Source organism: Schistocerca americana, chromosome 3, assembly GCF_021461395.2.
Source record: "Schistocerca americana isolate TAMUIC-IGC-003095 chromosome 3, iqSchAmer2.1, whole genome shotgun sequence".
NCBI lineage: Eukaryota > Metazoa > Arthropoda > Insecta > Orthoptera > Acrididae > Schistocerca > Schistocerca americana.
Window position 1 is genome coordinate 737,757,541 of NC_060121.1, and position 21,022 is coordinate 737,778,562.

The following is a 21,022-nucleotide window of genomic DNA, read 5'->3' on the forward strand; positions in this document are numbered from 1 at the left end:
TGAATTGCTAATAACCCAATAATGCATAAACAGTGATTGAGCTCATAATACATAGATCATGTCTGTATGTGTTTGTCACACAGGATTTGGTTCACCTATGACATCGTTGTAACAATATAGGTGTGTGCATGTGATTGTGACGAATTAGCATTGTTGTTATGAATTACCTTTGTGTAAAGTTATAAATTATTGCAGCATGGAAATTTATTTAGGTAGGACATTGATATGGGTGTCACTGTGAAGAGCTTGTGGAGCACCACTAGGATGCAAAGTGAAACAATAAAAATATCCATCAGAGTATAAGTGAAAATGGATATTAAATGAAAAATTACAAAATAATGAAAGATGTTGTCTCATATGACTTGTGGGTTAAATTTTACTTACAGCAATGGCGGCGAAGTGTGCTAATGTTGACAATGCGCAATCGATCTGTATGAGGATGCTGAGTAGGTGGATCAATATTTTTTTAATTTAATCATCGGAAAAGGTAGGTGGATTAATGTTTGTTCATAATTGAGTTGCACATTCAGTATATTAAAAAAAATTGATCCACCTACTTTCTCCCATGATTTAGTTAAAATACATTGATCCATTTACTTCCTCCCCAGATTTAATGAGAAAACATTGAGTCACTTAATGTGCTTGTGCAGATTAATTGCGCATTGCCAACATTGGCACACTACACCACCACAAGTAAAATTTTACTGACTTAAGGGAGGAACGCTCATGTTGAAAGCAGTAAAAAAAAAAAAAAAAGAAAAAAAAAACCCAGAAAAGCCCATTGCCGAGCAAATGAAAGAGCATCGAAAGGGAAATGGGGGGAAAAAGCACGAACTGATTACATAGTGACAGTCCATACTTGTTATTTATCTACTCTGTAACCATTATACTACACTGCGTAATCGTTGTATTAAAGAGACATGATAATTTAATTACATGTTAGTATGAAACACTTATGATATTACAGGGTGTATACGACCTGGGAAATCTGGGAAAAACCCGGGAATTTTTTCATCCGGGAGAAAACCAGGAAAAACCCGGGAATTTTTCAGAATTCCGGGAATTTCTCATTGTTTTAGCTTCCAGTTAAATTTTTGTAATTTTGACTGCAGAATAGATTCTCTAGCAAAGAATGTTGTTATATCCTGCTACTAGAGAATGATGCTGCAACAATAAAATATAAACGAGAGGGAAAAAATAAAACTTTAGTGGCAAAGGAAATGTGCAATTTACAACAACAAAAAACCGTGCACGCACAAGCGTTTGCAAATATCAAAATTATGTCAAAGGCCGTAGGGCACAGACTGTAATTCTTCGTAACAATAAACTGCTTGCTGTGAGCATAATGTCGCAACTGTTCACATTAGGTTCGTTTGACCAATTGCCAGCGGTCTGTTGCGCATGCGCATTTGACTCTCATATTAAGCAGTACCTTCTCCCGCTACTTGAAGTTTGGCTGTTGGCTGTATTGGTAGTAGCAGCAAGCAGCCAAATGCAAACGAGAAAATTTTTTCTGCGCGCCCTAGCTGCCAGATTCACGCTTGCACAGAGTTGTCTGAGTTGTAGTGGGGAGGGGGTTAACCTCCACGTTAGCCGTGTTAACGTTAAGTGATTTCGCTGCTTCTCTTCGTGTACAGCTCCCATGTCAAATGAAAACAAAACGGATTTCTGTGGCCGGGAGCTATCAAGCGAATTAAAATACATTCACATAATTACGGAGGGCAAAAATATATTATTAATTTCAGTTTTTGATTTTATTTTGTTTTCAAATTAGTAGCAGTCAAGCATTTGCAGAACAGTGAAGTTATTTTTGCAAGTTTGCTAAAGAAATTTGGCTTTATTAATCTTTCCGCCGAGGCAATCATTTTATTTGAAACAAAGTTTTTCATTCTACAGTATTCGCTTGTTCCAACTTTTCGCTGAATTTCAAGTGCACGTTATCATCTTCTGCCATACATGGCATTATGCCATAATAAAGAACCAAAAATGAGATCGTAGAGTACTGGTACTCCAAGAAAATTTACATCCCAAAAACCACACTGAAAAGCTTAATATCAGATGGGACATACTTCACTGTGAATCTGGAAAAAGCCAATTCGCACTTCAAGCCGAATTATGCATTTTAGTATGGTTTATGAAATTCCGATGCTCTTTGGAGTACCCTCTGATGCCCTGTTTCTTTTATGGTGTAATGTAAGCTCTTTTAGTGCTTTATACACACAAACATATGGGCTTCCTACATCACTGCAGTTGCACACGCACAATAATGCCTGTTTTCTGGCGCTCTCTGGAAACTGGTAAATCGAACCTATTTCTAACAGTCTCCGGATAGTATTACGAACGGTAGCTAGAAAAGCGTTACTTTCAAAGTAAATTTCTTTTGACGCAAGATGAATTGTGTTACGTGTGAGAAAGTGGGATGGATATCTAAATCGCAGAGCGTTCAAAACTGAACAGTTTTAGGACCAGCCATTTACAAGAATTTGGAACCGAGACATTTATGTCGTAATTTTAAATTTTTCTGGCACATTTGTGTGATGTGTCTTAAAGTATAACACACGCAAGAAAGATCAATATTACATGTGAAAGCTTAGGTTCTGTTGTAGCGTGTTAATCTTAGAGACTAACATTATATGTGAAAGCTTAGCTTTTCTTGTAGATATACGGTACTGTGTACATTAATGTAAACCGTTAACTTTTCCTCTTGCGTGTTCGCGCTATTTAACCAGTGATCTTGCTATTGGCTGACCTTAACACGTGTCATATGCTCTGAATAGCTGCTGTCATCGGCTGACGAGATCTCGTGGCTTGAGATATGACTCGATTACAAAAGAACATCGCAACCTCGGTGTAACCGCTCCAGAAACTAATGCCCTGTGTTTGGTGCAATTTGCATTTATACTTTCATAATACGACAGTATGCAACGTATATTTTGCTGCAAATCAAAGGTCTTTCCAAAACTTCTCTTTTAAAAAAAAAAAAAAAAAAAGGTCTCTCCAAAACTTCTTTGCCCCGTCTTTCCTTCTTTTTCCGGGAAGTTCTATACGATTGTATAAAACGTTAACCTTTCAAAGGATTGATAAGTTTTACAGTTCCGAGGGAAAACCTACTGTCACTTAGAACAGAAAAAGTGTATTTTCGCCTGGGAGAAAGCATATTTTTTAAACGGGATACCCGGGAGAAATCCGGGAATATTTTTTTTTCCTTGTCCCCGTATACACCCTGTATTATCCCAACATTTTCTTGAAAAATCAGTGGTGCAAACCTGATTGCGCATATAGGATTTTTTATTGGATCTAAATGGTTCCTTTCCAATTTCATGAGGTTATTGTTTGAGTTGACTTAAATATCCACATATGCCTTTGTATTAGTGACACATTTCCTGATCAGCATAGTATGTGTGCAGTTGAAAAGTATAATGTTGAGCACATGGCACATTGCTGCCTGAAATTCATCCATTGTTTTTGATTTTATTCTGATACCTCTTTCTCTGTTAATTCTATCGAAAAGTTGTAGGGCGTCATATCTAGGGATTGGCATGGTACATCTTTGGATCAAGCAATCCAGAAACTGATTGTACAACCTCCCTCAAACTAAAGTTGTGAAGTGTTAAGTAGCAGCACCATGTCAATGAAAAATGAGTCCCACTGAGCAACTACTGTTTACACACGGTCTTACAATATTTCAAGATATGTACTTTCTTTTAGTTAAGTTTGTTGCAGAAGAAAACTACCAACAATGGGAGATGACATAGTACCACAAGTCATTGTTATCTTGTAACTGATGTGTTTCTTTTCAATTGAAATTTCAAGAGTTTCACTCTTGACTAATGTCAATGGTGTTACAGCTTTCTGACTTTGTCTTCTCTGCAGTGTGAAAAATTCTTTTTGGTTAGCAATGTTTGTTTTCAAACTCACTGAGCTGGAAAAGATCCTCATTTTACAACCAAATAATGTCAAACACACTCTGCCACTAATAAAGCTATTTCAAAAATGTTTGTCATTTCCATCCTGCACTGTGCACAGTTTTCTGTATGTAATTATATTCCATTGTTCAAAAGAGAAATATTTCATCATCATGTTCTGAAACAATAAAAATGTAAAGTTGATTTAATTTTCTGTGTTGAGTTTCATGTTGTCTACGTTACTGTTTTTCCCCAGCTGAAGTTATCTTCAACTTGCTACCAGCCCTCTTTGTCACTTCTGATTTATTGGTATTCTCTTCCCATGTATTCTAACATTTTATCATTTATTTCCATGTTTTTGTTTTTGTTGTATCTTCCTTGGCAAGAGTTGTGTTGGGCTATGAAACCTAACTGAAATTTCCTTAACCCTATTTCTTTACTCTCGCCGAGTGAAAGATTCTCTGGCTATGAAAGCTAGCCTCTTTGCCATATTTTGTTTGTTACTACGTCCTCTCCTGCTTGGTTAGTCTGAGATTTATCTACCTTTTTATATTGAAAGGAAAATGACAGAGTGGCTTCACCTTGAGGTGAAATTCTAGTACTATTGACACCCGCATTTGAAAGTGAAAACACTAACATTACCTTTCAGAACTATTATATCCTTCCTATGGGAAGAAATGGGATCCTCTTCATTCCCTCTCATCCTCACAACAGGTGGGTCTCTCACATTGAGAGATCTGAGTGACTTGCCTCTTCTCTCTAGTGTATTCCTCTTTCCTCCCAGAGAAAGAAACTAGTAGTTCCAAATGCCAGGACTAGTGTTTCCACTTTAAAGGTGTCTGTCAGCAGGATTGGAAATGTGACTTTTGAAGGTAAGTAGTGACCAGCAGTTTGTCTACCTAAAAAGGAGCAGTCCCAAGCAGTGGGATCGACTTTTCCAAACAATATAAATGGTGCTGTACATCCAGCAACAATTCACCCTGGTGGGGCATTGTTTGTGAGTAATCGATGGAGGAGGTATTGTATAGGATTGGGGAGAAGCGAAGTTTGTGGCACAACTTAACTGGAAGAAGGGATCGGTTGGTAGGACATGTTCTGAGGCATCAAGGGATCACCAATTTAGTATTGGGGGGCAGCGTGGAGGGTAAAAATCGTAGAGGGAGACCAAGAGATGAATACGCTAAACAGATTCAGAAGGGTGTAGGTTGCAGTAGGTACTGGGAGATAAAGAAGCTTGTACAGGATAGAGTAGCATGGAGAGCTGCATCAAACCAGTCTCAGGACTGAAGACCACAACAACAACAACAACAACAATCGCTGGGTGCGGGGGAGGGGTGGGGGAATGTGCTTGATGCATTACAGCTTTAAATAAGTTATATTTTATGAAGTACTTGTGTAGTGTAATGGTTATTTTGATTGATTTTAACAGGGAGGCTAAAACAGCTTAGGTCCACCTGCCACTGCCCGCACCGAAACTAGGTTTATTGTGCGGTATTGCTCCCTCTATATCTAGTAAAGCCAACCAGTGCCCTTAAATAGTGTAAGGAGTCCCTCTACCTGTTTTTTGTCAGACACAATTTCTTCAGGTCTAGTTGTTCCGAAGATTCTGTATCTTTTACTCTCCAATTCCACACATTTGAAGATTAGGTGTGATGCAGTTTCTTCACCCTCATCGCAGATCCTGCATTTAGGGTCCTCTTCTGCTATACTCATTGTATGTAGGTGTTTTTTGAAATTCCCATTGCCAGTCATCAGTCCAGCCATGAGTTTGGTCTCTTTCCTGTTCAATCCCAGGATTACAGAGCTTCTTTTAAAGCATGGCTTGGGCATCATTACCTTACTACGTTTTTGTTTATGGACCGTGGTCCAATATCCTACATGTTGTTTCCTGAGACAGTTCCGTAGTTCTAATTTGATCATAGCCTTGGTGATTGTCAGGACCGGTTCTGGTCCAATAAATGAAGTTGTTGCCCCTATCCTAGCCAATCTGTTGGCTTGTTCATTGTCACAGATCCCTGAGTGGCCAGGGACCCACACTAGGTTTACCCTATTGCTGCTTCCACCTAGCTCCACCAGAGCCCTGTGACAATCTGCAACAATCTTAGACCTTGTTACAGGAGCTGCCAATGATCAATGATTTCAGGGCTGCCTGGCTGTCTGAATAGATGTAGATGCCACGGTCATTGTAGCATCCACGCATATTCTCCTCCACACATGCCCTGATTGCAGTAATTTCAGCTTGGAATACAGAGGCCAGTTTCCCTAGAGAGATGATGCTCTCCAGTCTTGGCTGAACCCCGTACAACCGTGCCCCAATGCATTGGTCTGTTTTCAACCAAACTATGCCCCCGTATGGAGTTGAACTGTTTTCTCCCACTGCTCCCTACTTCCAATTATTATGTTGTAAGGCTTGTCGAAGCAGTTGGGAATTGTTATATAGTCGGCAAGCATTTCCCCAGCCATTCCTGTATTTACCTCACTCACTATGTTAGTGTGTGATTCTGCATATCCGAATGAGACCCAGTTTTTGCCAGTTTTAAGTCTGTTGCCATTTTTAAGTCTGTGTGCCCCAGCTGCTGCCTCCATCTTGACTCAAAGGTGAGTTGGAGGCATATCCAGCATGGCTTCCATTCCAGTGGTTAGTGTGCTGCTAATTCCACCCATTATGGCTAAGCAGGTCAATCTCTGCACCTTAGCAAGCTCCTTAGCTGGAATCCGCTGTTCTACCTTCTTCCAACACACTACGATATCCAGTGCATACCCCTGGGGCTTAGGCCCCAGTGTTTGCCACAAGCCCTCTCTAGTACTCACTAGAGTACTTTTTGCGTTGGAGCAGATGCTCTTAATGTGAAGGGTCCAAGTTAGCTTCTCATCCAAGGTTACTCCTAGATATATTTCACTATACTGTTCACAGGTAGAGTTTCATTGAAGAGCTTTAGATTCCAACTTGACTGTTGAATGTGTCTCTTCGTAAATGGCACCACAACAGTCTTCTTACGATTAGCTCTCCGATCCTGTTTAATGCACCATTTTCGCACAATGTCCAATCCTCCTTGTGCCATATTCGTAACTGTGTCGGTGAATTTGCCACGTATTATTATGACAAGGACATTTGCGTTTCCTTGGCAGAAGCATTGTATAGAACTTAGTTCCTCAGTGAGTTCGTTCACCACTAGATTCCACAATAGAGGAGACAAAACTCCTCCTTGTGGGCAGCCTCTAGCGGTTTAATTACCATCTTTTCATTCATCATGGTAGCCTCTACCTTCCTTCCACTAAGCATGGCCCTGGTCCACCTACATATAGTGGTCCCCAGGTCATGCACCTCTGCTGCCCTTACCATGGAATCGAAGGTCGTGTTACCGAAGGCCCCCTCGATATCCAGGAAGATGCAGAGGGCTATTTCTTGGAAGTGAAATGCTTTTTCCACCTTCCCAACCAGTTGGTGGAGAGCTGTCTCACATGATTTACCTGGTTGGTATGAGTGTTAGTTTGAGAGTAGAGGGACCCTACTTAGCCTCCTCTCCCCAACATATACATTAACCAGTTTTTCCAATGTTTTCAGAGTGAAGGACAACAGACTGATTGGTCTCATATCCTTGGTTGTGGTATGATCAATTCTCCCTGGCTTTGGAATGAAGGCAACCTTCACTACCCTCCAAGCATTGGGAATGATTCCTACTGCTAGGCTAACCTTGAATAGCCTGCATAGGACTCATATGTGCTTTCCTCCTGCCTGTTGCAGGAGAGCTGGAAAAACTCCATCTGGACCAAGTGACTTGAACGGTTGAAATGTTCCCACCACCCACTGGATTTTGTTGAAGTTCACACACTCCTTGGCCGATTCCCAGTCCTCTCTTTGACTGCCTGAGAACTGTTGTCTCTGTGGGGTCACATACTGGTCTGTGTTGTCCGGCAGAGCATATTGAGGAAAGTGAGTTTTGAGGAGCAATTCCAGCATCTGATGTGCTGTCTTTGTGTATTCCCCCATCCTCTTTCCTCAACGTACATCCTTGATTGGTTGGTACTCTAGTGAGAATCTTGTGATGTCTGGCTTGTGCAGCAGTGCCCTCCACTTCCTCACAGAATGCCTTCCAGGATGCCTCTTTTGCTTGTCTTGGTTGCAAGATTGTAATTGACAAGGGCCTCACGATATTTAGCCCATTATCCTGTATGTCTCACAATATTAAACAGTCTCCGTATCTGTTTTCTTTGCAGTTCCAGTTTGTTATTCCACCAAGGAACACTTCTATTTGTGCACTTCCTGGTGATTGTGCAGTTGTCCTGATATGAGGTCACTATGGCAGAGGTAACGGCCTCTGCTACTTCCTCAAATTCTGTTGGATTCCTTATCGAGGTTTTAATTTCTGATAAGCCTAAGTCAAGGTCCCTCATATAAGTCTCCCAGTTTGTTTTCCTGGGATTCCTATAGGTCATGATTCCCATTTCAACCTTGAATTTGATGTACGTTTAGTCAAATGAGGATGGCACTAACACCACATGCCATTGTTTGACATAGCTGCCCATCATCATGGAACCAAATGTTATGTCAATTATTTCTTCCCTTCTGCTATTCCTGAATGTAGGTTCATTGCCCTATTCAGGACATCTGGAGTTGGTAGCTAAAAGAAATTCAATAAGGTACTCACCTTTACAGTTGGTGACCTTGCTGCCCCACAGTAGGTTGTGGCATTGGCGTCACATCCCACCGGCAGTTGATCACCTTGCCGATGGCAAGTCCCTACCAGTCTCCTCACCTCCAAAGGAGGAAGAGAGCTGTCTTCGTAAGGAAGGTATGCTGAGGCCAAAATAATTTCCCTCGTGGTACCTTTCTCACATTGCTGCACTTTAATGGTAATTAAATCCCTAGAGCAGAAATCCATCATTGGCATGAAAGAAATGCCATTTCTTACATAGATGCATGTTCTGGAGTTTCTTAGATTCCTAGCATAGATCAGTTTACCTCCAGTGCCACCGAGGCCCGATACACCTCCTTTGTATAAATAGGTTTCTTGTATAAGGGCCACATCCACTTCCTGTCTCCCCAGGCAGTGACTCAGGGCAGCAGAGGCCCCTTTACAGTGCTGCAGATTAATCTACAGCACATCCAGGCTCTGTACTTGCTGCCATCTTCGAGGTCTTTGAGAACCCTGACGGTGACCTGCGAGAACCCTAAAAACAGTTTCAGTTCCTGCTCCCACATTGCCTTCAGGGACTTTTCACCGACCTCCACCACCAGGGTTCCTCCTTCCAGAGCAACCTTCTGGTTAATCACTCTCCAGTCTTCTGTCAAGACTTTTGGGTTATGGGCCCCTATTTTCCTGAACAGAGTCTTGGGAGAGACTTGAGGATCTTAGGTACCCATAGTGATATCTTTGCGGTCTTGAGAAGCTCCGCTGCCATCTTAACCAGGAGCTTCACATCTTCCCATGGGGATATCATGGGCACCTTGTCCTTGAGCACATTCCACTACGTGCACCGCCTCACAGACAAAAATGAGTGCACCACAATCTTGATAGACCCTCCTGAAGTGGGATCCTGATCCAGTGTCCCCCCCCCCCCCCCCCAATCTTTTCAGAGAGGGCCATCTGTACCAGTTCCTCCTGCTGTGAGGTGATGGCCCCCAATGGATAACCTTCCTGGATAACTGCCATCCTAAAAACGGAGACAGCAGTACTATAGGTCTGTTTCCCTATTTATTGCCTCAGTTTTTTTTGGACTCTCTTATCCGGAGAGGATGGAGTCTTTGATTCCGCCCTTGTCCGCTTACTACCTGTCTTTGACGTTGTGGGGGTCTGTGTGTCCTTTTCAACCTGAAACAGTTTCTTCCTGGTGGTCTTAGGTTGTAGTCCCTTTAATTCCCTCCACTTTTCTTTAGGAAGCCATTCTTTCCCTTCCTTTTTCCTCTGTTCCCTGAGTAACTTCCTCCTCTGGGCCCCAGACAAGCCTTTGATCTTAATCTGGTCTAGCTTCTCTGTTACACGTCCCACTTCTGGCTCAGGTCTAGACCCTGATTCAGTAGTGGGAATGCCTTCCATCGGTTCTGTCCCCAAGGTTTGGTTATCTGAGGTCTCGATTTGCCCCTCAGTTTGTTTTTCTTTATTTTCTATAATTGTGCCATATTGGTACCATGAGATTTGGGGATCTAGAAGGTCCACACCTCGAATACCCCACACGGTGTAAGGCTAATTACTCAGGGAGGTCACCCGGTATCCCTGAGGCTCCGTTTGCGACACATCTTCCCATGTGCCATGCACCCCGCGGTACTGATCACATCACACCTTGGGTTGGGTAAGGGAATAGTGTAGGACTAAGAGTGGATAGGGAAGATGGGACGTTGTGGGACACTCTGTCTGATCCATCGGCTGAGGCCTTTCGGACAGTAGGTCCTCTACCTTTGGCATAGCCCTCAGCCTCCCGTGGATACGCAAGCCTCTCCACCTGCACGGACAGTGCTTCATCAAGGTGGTGTTGCCCGGAGAGGAATAGCTATATTACTAACCTCATATGCAAGAGGCTGAGGGTTCATATTTCCTTGGGTGCTTTGAAATTTTTTATTTTTAAATCGTTGCCAAAATAACTTCTGACATTATTTCTATTCAGTTAATTGTTTTAAATGTATTTTATAAAATTTATATTCCTATGTTGCATCATTTTAATTGTCATTTTGTCTTTCTCAGTTGGTCTCATTTTTAATTCCCATCATTCGTTTTTCAGTTGGAATCATTGTGCATGTGTAGTTAATTATTGAATTATTTTTATTTATCTGTCATTATACCTAAACATTTGAAAATGCTGATCTGTCAGTTAAAAAAACTATTTATATATGCAGCGGTGTCAAAAATGTAATTTCCGTTACAAGATGTACATTTTCTTGGCTGTTTAAAACTTAAATTCTTATTGCTTAATGGACAAAACAGTGAAGATGAAGATTAAAACGAAAGAAGTGATTATAAGTAAAGCAAAATGAGGAATATAAAATAATGAATACAATAAAATGGATGAAAATATAGGATGATGAAACGGAAGAAGGTAAATCGATATTAATACATGGCAATAATTAAAATCACATGCACAAAGATTGCAAGTGGAAAAGGAATGATAGGCGTTAAAAAGACAGCAATTGAAAAACTTAATACAGTGATTAAAATGATTTGACAGAGGAATAGAAACTTTTAAAAAATTACATAGTCAATTGAATAAAAATAATGATCAAAGTCGCTTCAATAAAGCTTAAAAACATAAAATCTTAAAGCATCTGCCAGGATTCGAATCCACAACCTCTTGTATATAGTAATATAACAATTTTATGAGAAGGAAAATTGCTACTCACCATATTGCGGAGATGCTGAGTCGCACATAGACACAACAAGAAGACTCTCACAATTAAAGCTTTTGGCCATTAAGGCCTAAGCAAACGCGACTCACACACGTGACTGTAGTCTCGGGCAACTGAAATTCTGGTGGTTTCAATTGCAGTTTTGTGTGTGTGTGTGTGTGTGTGTGTGTGTGTGTGTGTGTAGTGTTTACAGTAGGCCTAATGACTGAAAGCTTTAATTGTGGGAGTCTTTTTGTTATGCGTATGTGCAACTCGGAATCTCCGCTATATGGTGAGAAGCAGCTTTTCTTCTCATACTGTTGTTACATTCCATCCTGGATTTTCCATTGTTTGTGCTATAACAATTACTATACGCAAGCCCTTTATAAAATGTAATATATTTAAAGCTCTAGAGCATCTCGCAAAATTCCACAAATTTTTTTCGATTACCTACAAATAAGGGCCCAGCAGGGTGAATGGTTACCGGGCATATAGTACCTGGGGGGCTTAACCTAAATCGCCGTATAGATGGTTTCAAAAAAATCAGTGTCACTGCTGGCGAATCTCTCCTTGTAAGTTTGATTAATTTTCTGTGATAACATACATTACATGTACAAGCAACATTCTTATGCGAAGTGTTTATATTCCAATGGTACACATCTACACATATTTAGCTTATGTGATATATTGAATCACTGAGTTGCATTTTTGGGAACTACAGATAGATCAGAAGTGTAATTGGAAAACCCAAGCCGTCTACACATACATCCAACAGGGGCTCAACCTGGTTTATTAACAAGCAGTATATATCGGGTGTTTCAGAGTTACACTGACGAACTTCAAGGGGCTACAGATTTTGTTTTGAGAAGCAATAAGGTTAAATACCCATATTCGGAAACGTCGTCCAACAACTCTACAGAGCCATGGTGATGTTACAGACTTCCAGGGATGATAGATAAGGATAAATGTATCAATTTGAGGTACGGATCCCAGGTTCAGAAACAAAAAAGTCCACAGTTATACTGAAAATCATCCCGATATCTCTGATAGTGGAACATATGTATCGGTACTGTTATTACTTAGATTGTAGGATAAGCAATTTTCAAAGCTGGTAGTGGGCAAAAAAAGAAAAAAAGTCCAGTAAACATGTGCTCTAAAATGTGTACCTGAGGAGGTATGGGCAGTTATTCATCTTCACTACTGTGAAACACATCTCGTCTATTGAACAGATGCCCATAGCTATTGAAGTATGCATATTGGAAGCCAATTTGTTCTGCTTTTGGTCCATACTACCACCACTGGAAGTTGCCTACCCTACAGTCTACCCTACAATCCAACCCACAATGATACCAGTATATGCATACTGTTGTCAGAGGTATCAGAACAATTTTTGCTAATAACTTTGTTCGTTTGTTTCCGGACCAGTGTCCCTTACCTGAAATGATATATTTATCCTTTCCATCATCCTTGAATGTTCGTATCATCACAGAATCACGCTGTACATACATACGTACGTACGTATACGGGTGCCGGTGTGTGTAACTTTGACACTATAGCGATGTTTGATCACACACACACACACACACACACACACACACTGGAGCTTGTGGGCCCTCTCTAGGGCACCCTCATGGAATGAAGAGCCTAAATGACAACATGCACCAGTGGTATGTACAGCACATTTGACTGAATATAGTGAGGGTGGCCTAGAAGCCACTTCACTTGGCTGTGTTGTGAGGTGACCCTGTAAGTTGCTAGAAAGACAAAGGGCGTTAGGTACCGCATCTGACATTTTTTTCCGTGCAGGTGGAAATGACGACATAATCTTCTTTGTCCAAGTTCATTGACCAAGAGGTTGAACCCCAAATTTGTCGAGGGTGATTGTGTGAAAGAACTTTTGCACAGGTTACATTCTAGTCCTTTTACTGCCAATCTCTGGATTCAGAGCTTGTGGTTGCACAGATGGTACACTGAAGTTGCACCTGTAGCAAAAATATCACCAAGGTATGCAGCACAATTTGGAATAACTTGTAATAATTGCCCCATAAAATTCTGGAGTGTCAGCAACTGAGGATATTTCAAAAGGTAACTGATTATAAAAGTGGAGGCCATATGACATATTGAGCAATAGGTAAGCTTTTGATGCTGCATCCAAGAGAATTTGAACAACTGCCTGTGTGAAGTCAGTTTTACAGAATAAGGTGCTGTGACATAATTTTGCAAAGAATTCATCCAGGGTGGGGTAGGAGATAAGCTTCCACTTCAACTTGTGCATTTATTGTTACTTTAAAATCACCACAAAGACTTAAGATGCTGTTACACTCTCTAATACTGCTACTGCCTAAAGTCCTGTTTGCATGCATCAGTGACACACGAACTACCGGGGCCTCATCCAAATTTATTTGATGAAGTGGAAACTGTTACAGAACACATCCCAAACAATGGAAGCTATTTTTATGTATGAATTCCTTTCAGAGTCCACTTTGCAGAGTATTAAGAGATCCGCTATTAACAGCCAGAGTTTGAAATAAAAACACCATAGACAAAACCTGTATATTGATTGGCGCACACTTAACTGACCTAATTACAATTACTGGGCCAGCCTGTGTGCAGGACTCTGGCCTAATCTTTTTAGAGGACACTCCTGATAAGAAGTGCCATCTAGGTATTGGTGCCGCAGCAGTCGACAGTAATGTTGTGTTGGGTACTTGGTTACATAGTGAACTCAGGTGGCACCACTGCGCATGACTACAGCTTTAGATGATATAAATCTTGAGAAATCAAATCCTTATGTATATTTCAGTCCCTATTGAATTGTTTAATCATTTTTGTGGAAACTTGACATACAGGAATAACAGTAGCAGAATATAGAATTTTGCTGAAAGAATGTGAACTGGCGTTAGTCGCAGAATATTTTGCAGAGACTTGTTGAAAAACTTTGTACAGGGTGTTTCAAAAATGACCGGTATATTTGAAACGGCAATAAAAACTAAACGAGCAGCGATAGAAATACACCGTTTGTTGCAATATGCTTGGGACAACAGTACATTTTCAGGCAGACAAACTTTCGAAATTACAGTAGTTACAATTTTCAACAACAGATGGCGCTGCGGTCTGGGAAACTCTATAGTACGATATTTTCCAGATATCCACCATGCGTAGCAATAATATGGCGTAGTCTCTGAATGAAATTACCCGAAACCTTTGACAACGTGTCTGGCGGAATGGCTTCACATGCAGATGAGATGTACTGCTTCAGCTGTTCAATTGTTTCTGGATTCTGGCGGTACACCTGGTCTTTCAAGTGTCCCCACAGAAAGAAGTCACATGGGTTCATGTCTGGCGAATAGGGAAGCCAATCCACGCCACCTCCTGTATGTTTCGGATAGCCCAAAGCAATTACACGATCATCGAAATATTCATTCAGGAAATTAAAGACGTCGGCCGGGCGATGTGGCCGGGCACCATCTTGCATAAACCACGAGGTGTTCGCAATGTCGTCTAAGGCAGTTTGTACCGCCACAAATTCACGAAGAATGTCCAGATAGGGTGATGCAGTAATCGTTTCGGATCTGAAAAATGGGCCAATGATTCCTTTGGAAGACATGGCGGCCCAGACCAGTACTTTTTGAGGATGCAGGGACGATGGGACTGCAACATGGGGCTTTTTGGTTCCCCATATGCGCCAGTTCTGTTTATTGACGAAGCCGTCCAGGTAAAAATAAGCTTCGTCAGTAAACCAAATGCTGCCCACATGCATATCGCCGTCATCAATCCTGAGCACTATATCGTTAGCGAATGTCTCTCGTGCAGCAATGGTAGCGGCGCCGAGGGGTTGCCGCGTTTGAATTTTGTATGGATAGAGGTGTAAACTCTGGCGCATGAGACGTTACGTGGACGTTGGCGTCATTTGGACCGCAGCTGCAACACGGCGAACGGAAACCCGAGGCCGCTGTTGGATCACCTGCTGCACTAGACGCGCGTTGCCCTCTGTGGTTGCCGTACGCGGTCGCCCTACCTTTCCAGCACGTTCATCCGTCACGTTCCCAGTCCGTTGAAATTTTTCAAACAGATCCTTTATTGTATCGCTTTTTGGTCCTTTGGTTACATTAAACCTCCGTTGAAAACTTCGTCTTGTTGCAACAACACTGTGTTCTAGGCGGTGGAATTCCAACACCAGAAAAATCCTCTGTTCTAAGGAATAAACCATGTTGTCTACAGCACACCTGCACGTTGTGAACAGCACACGCTCACAGCAGAAAGATGACGTACAGAATGGCGCACCCACAGACTGCGTTGTCTTCTATATCTTTCACATCACTTGCAGCGCCATCTGTTGTTGAAAATTGTCTACTGTAATTTCGAAAGTTTGTCCGCCTGAAAATGTACTGTTGTCCCAAGCATATTGCAACAAACGGTGTATTTCTATCGCTGCTCGTTTAGTTTTTATTCCCGTTTTAAATATACCGGTCATTTTTGAAACACCCTGTATTTTGACAGCTGTTTCACAATACATATAATTGTTAATGTCTTTTGCAATTACTAATACTTTGTTTTCATCAAAAACTAGTACAAAACCTGAATACAACCCTTCAGACCAAAGCAAACCTATAAAGACTTCAAGAGCGTAGTATGTATACCAAAAGGAGTTAGATAGATGGGTACATACACATTCAGCCACCTGCCACAGCATACTTTGTGTTTTGTGGATGGTTTAGTGGACTGAATGAAGCATTTTCTGTCAGGCAACTCTTACACCATTGATGGGAATCCTTATAGAAACTCTTGAAATTAATGTAAGTTATAATTAATATTAGTGCTATAATGTTACACTGCCAGATAAAAATTGTGTAGCACCCAGAAAGGGAGGAGAAGCAAAATGAAGTACATGGGTTGAGTAGTAAGCGTCAAGTAGGTGGATTTAAGGGTGGAAAAGACAGAATTCGGAAATTGCTGAGGTAGCAGAAACTGTTGCACACTCGATTCAAAAATGTACTTGCAAATGAAGATGGGCAAAAGTTAGAAGAAATTCATGCGTCTACAAAAAGATCGATGCACGAAGCATACAACTACTATCACCTGCATACTTTGGCGCAAGATCGTGCCAAGAACTCTCAGTTAAAAAAAAAGAATGCACAAATGATGGCAGGGTGTATATGCTCTGGGACAACTGGGCAATCCGGGAGAAACCCGGGAATTTTTTCATCCGGGGGAAAACTGGGAAAAACACAGAATTTTTTGTTGTTTCAGTTTTCAGTTAAATTTTCGTAGTTTTGACTGGTAAGAGCTGGTACTCAAACAAAGAATTTTACTTTAGCCCGCTACTGCAATATAATGCTGCAACAATAAAACATAAACGAGGAAAAAAATAAAACCTAAGTTGCAAAGGAAATGCGCCATTTACAGCAACAAAACACAGTGCAAACACAAGTGTTTGCCAACAGCAAAATGTGTCAAAGACTTTAGGACTAAGACTATGCAATATTTCATAACAACAAACTGCTTCCAACGGGCGCAACGTCACAACGGCTTCATTAGTTCGTTACAGTAGCTGCCAGTGGGCTTATGCGCATAAGTAGTTGAGTTGCGTATGAGCAGTACCTTCTCCTGCTTTTGTCTACTTGAAGTGCTGCTGCTAGCTGTATCCAAAGTAACTAGACACGAACTGTATCAGCAGTAGCAACAACCAGCCAGATGCTACCCGGAAACATTTTTCTAGTGTGCCCAAGCTGCCAGAATCGCACATGCGCACAGCAGTCTGAGTTGTAGTGGGATGAGTGGTTGTCTCCACATGAACTGTGTTTATGTTTTGTGATTTTACTGTTTCCTCTTGGTTTACAGCTCTAAAGTCAAATGAAAACAAAATTGATTTCTTTGGCTGGGAGGTATAAAGTGAATTAAAATACATTCACATAATCATGGATGGCTAAAATATGGTATTAGTTTTAGCTTTCTGATTTTATTTTATTTCCAGGTTTTTGTCAATTTGGCATTAATTGCCTTGCAGAACACTGAAGTTATTTTTTTCGATTTGATAGAAAAAATTAGCTTTAATTAATATTTTCCACAGAGACAGTCAATTTATTTGAAACACTATTGGTTAGTGTCAAATGTTTGCAGAATCTGTGCCATAATAAAGAACTAGAATGAGATAATACACTACTGGTACTCAAAGAAAATTTGCATCCCAAAAACCACACCGAAAAGTTTAATATTAGCTTTGGGCCAATGTCTTTGTGAATCTGGACACAAATCTGTGCTCTTTGAAGTCGAATTATGCATTTTATTATGGTTTATGAAATTTCGATGCCCTTGGAGTATCCTCTGATGCCCTGTTTCATTTTTGACGTAATGTAAATTCTCTTAATGCTATATATGTACGAACATATGGGCTGCCTACATCGTCATAGCTGCGCAAGCACAGTAATGTCGTTTTCTGGCGCGCTCCGACAACTGCTGAAACAAATTCTAACAGGTTGCGGAAAAGTATTGCAATTGGTCGTTTGGAAAGCATCACTTTCAAAGTAATTTTATGCAATATGAGTTATGTTACGTGTGCGAATGTGCTTTGAATTTCTTAAATCACAGAGCGTTAGCTTTTCATTTAAAGCTTGACACTTTGAGGGCCAGCCACTTAGATGAATTTAGAGCCCAGAAGACCAGACGTTTACTTGATTACTTAAAACTGTACTAGGACATTTGTGTGATGCATTACAGTGTAACACATGGAAAAAAAGACAAATATTGCTTTTATTGTATCTACGCTAGGTACATAAATCTATACCATTAACGTTTCCTATTTGTGTGTTCGCTACTTAACAGTGCTGTTGCTATAGGCTGACTACATCATGTGTTCTATGCTCTGAATCACTACTTTTACATGCAAAATGTCTTCTGAAAGACGAAAATTGAATTTCAGAAACTGTTTCTCATTGTCGTGTTTACATGTTAAAGTCTGAAGCGGATTTGCTAGCCCACAACAGATGTAGTTTGATTTAGTCGGCACAGTTGCTATGCTATTTCTCTTCAGTTAGACGAGGTATAAAACAGCTTCAGTCTAATATTTATACTTATCTTCTGATACTTATATTCTGATCCTACATAAAATCCCTAAGGGGTTCAAAGTGTTTGTCCAGTCACTTGTTGACCAATTAAAGACAGCAAAAGGAAAGCCTAAGTTTTAAATTACATGTTTAAGAAATCGTTTACACAAGAGGCTCATACAAACATATCATTTGACCATCTCACAGACTCCCATATGGAGGACACAGAATAGGCATGCTTGCCAGATACAGCACCATTTCAGATACAGCCATTTATGCTGTGGTGTTGATGGCAGATTACGTATGGGACAGTAATTCCCTCATATGACCTACAGTGTGTGGAGGTCAGAAATGAACTCTTTAAATTTGCCAGTTGGTCTCGTGATGTTGTCTTAGAACTTGCTGCCTACATAGCACACACGGCTTCATTAGAGGCCACCTTGATTCCACTGATTTTGCCTAGTCAGTGTTGTTTTGCAATATCATGCACTCAGCTCCCATACTGAGTGATCTAGACTTGACACTCCTGCATGCTTCAGTGGGAGAGAATGAGCTGATGAATAGGAAGTGATCACAGCACCACTGCTCTCAGACTCATCAGATTTGCAGAACTACAGTGGCAAGGAAGTAACATGGTATAGCATTAAGGCTACAATGGTTCCTTGATTTCTAGCGTATAGTACCCTCAACATTAGACTTTTACTCACTCCCTTTTTTTATCTCTGGATGACATAGAATTTTGCAGTGAGATCATTCCTCATTCTTGAATGGCATGTGTAGATGCGAAGGGGTTAAGAGATGTTCTTGGTGCACAGTACAACTATCTTCCCTTGTGAGCAGGAACCTCGATGACAAGTGTACCTGTTCTCAGGTTCCCGTGCAGTGCAGCAGTGGGCTACTGTCACATCCAAATGCCCCACAAATCTGGATATTCCTTGAGTTGACTAGCCTACCACATGGAGACCGAGAATGAGGCCACTATCAAGCTCTGTCAGGAGCTGATAACAGTGCCTCTCATTAGAAGGTGGTACAGTGATCTCTCAACATCGGACACTGTTCAGGCCCCTCATATGCCTAGCCAGGTCAAGTAACAACACTAATGCATTCTGTGGATGCAATTTTTTGTGATGACATTCTTGAATAAATGCTTCAGAGAGTTCTTTCCATGTCGATTTGTCAGACTGAAGATTTTGATTACTTCCTCTACCATCGTTGTCAACCGACATTTCATTAGGCCTTTCAGTACTTAAGTTGGACGAATTATGTCGTGGTGGCATCACAGAGTTGTGGAACTTCTATGTGCTACCAGAGAGTACATCAATATTTGTGAGTCAAGAACATTGACACCGATTTTTGATTTCGTTATATGGTGGATGATTCGCTTATCTCACTCTTGCCTTTCAGCATCAAGTGGCTGTTTCCATTCACCACTAATGGTGTAGCTGCTGTCCTGGTTAAAGTAGTTGTTACACATTCTAATTTGAACGTGCATGGAATAATATTTCCATTTCGTCAAACATAATTCTAGTTCTGTCTACGAGACTGTGTTCAGTAATAGCAGATTTGCTAAAATCATGATATTTAATGTTGGTGCTGTGTGCAGCATACTGAAATTCATATTGTCTAACCAGTGTAGCTGCTACCACATTCACAAGATTTTTACGAATTCCAGGAACAGCGAGTCCAAGGCTATCTTGTACTGGGTGGTCATAAAATGGATTGAATACTTCAGCCAGGACAGCATCTACACTCTTAATGGTGCATGGAAACAGGCGCTTGATACTGAAAACCAACAGAGAAATAAGTGAGTCATCCACCATCTAACAAAATCTGCGTTGCCACCATTGTTCTTCACTCACAGACATCGAGGTAATCTCTGGTAGCATATGGAAGTTTCATGATATCCTAGGCCACCAAGACCAAAATTCGCAAAGAAGACATTACATTACAACATATCGTTAATCGCTAAAGGCTAGCAAAATAACCAACAAAGTTACTTACCTCACTGTGAACAACATATTGGAAACTCTCAAGTGTTTGTGGACATAAACAAATCTGAATCAATCCAGATGAAGTTATGGTCAGTTCCAATGTGGTTTCTTCATACAAAAGTCCCTAAGGAAGATACAACAAAGTTATTAGCATATCATGTCAACAATCACGTCACTTTTTGTATAGCGGTAAATTCGTCTCCAGCGGTGGTTAATTATTTAATGGAGCACTTCAAGGACCATGTGTTGAATTCGGCTCCTCTTCATACATCTTGCTGCGCTTGTTCATGATCTGGACACACGGAATCGAAGCTCCCTGCCTGCTCGTTGACCATATGAATAGTCTGCACCCTAATATCAAGTTAATTGCTGAGATGGAGAGAGGAGGAAAATTATCATGTATAGATGTACTATGTAAACAAAAATCAAATGGGCAACTAGGGCACTCTGTTTCTGGAAACCATCACATACTGACCCGTATCTCAGTTCACAAAGCTTTCATCGTCCAGCCCATAAGAAAGTAGTTTTAAATATGCCAATATAGATAGAGCTAAAATAGTCAGTGGCAAGGAACATCTGGATTCCAAGAGCAGATATCTAAGAATTGTTACCGAAAGAATGACTATAGCGATCAAGACATTATATTAGCCATCTTTAAGAAACAAAATGGAGAGCTATTCAATTATCAGAGATATATGTCAACAGCATTCCTCCCTGTCTTCAGAGCTACAACAAGTAAAATAGGCACATTCCTGGACAGACACG

The 21,022-nt window shown here is 40.8% G+C and overlaps 1 protein-coding gene across 4 annotated transcripts in view; it reads left to right on the plus strand.

Moving 5' to 3' along the window:
• Positions 1-21,022, plus strand: part of LOC124605476 (negative elongation factor A-like) — a 154,228-nt gene that overhangs the window by 44,909 nt on the left and 88,297 nt on the right. The window contains exon 2 of one of the 4 annotated variants that reach the window (XM_047137192.1): positions 19,939-20,070. The exons of the other annotated variants lie outside the window; for them this stretch is intronic. Coding sequence (XP_046993148.1) covers positions 20,022-20,070 — 49 coding nt within the window. The 5' untranslated portion in view covers positions 19,939-20,021. The remainder of the gene's footprint in view (positions 1-19,938; positions 20,071-21,022) is intronic. 4 annotated transcript variants of the gene reach the window in all.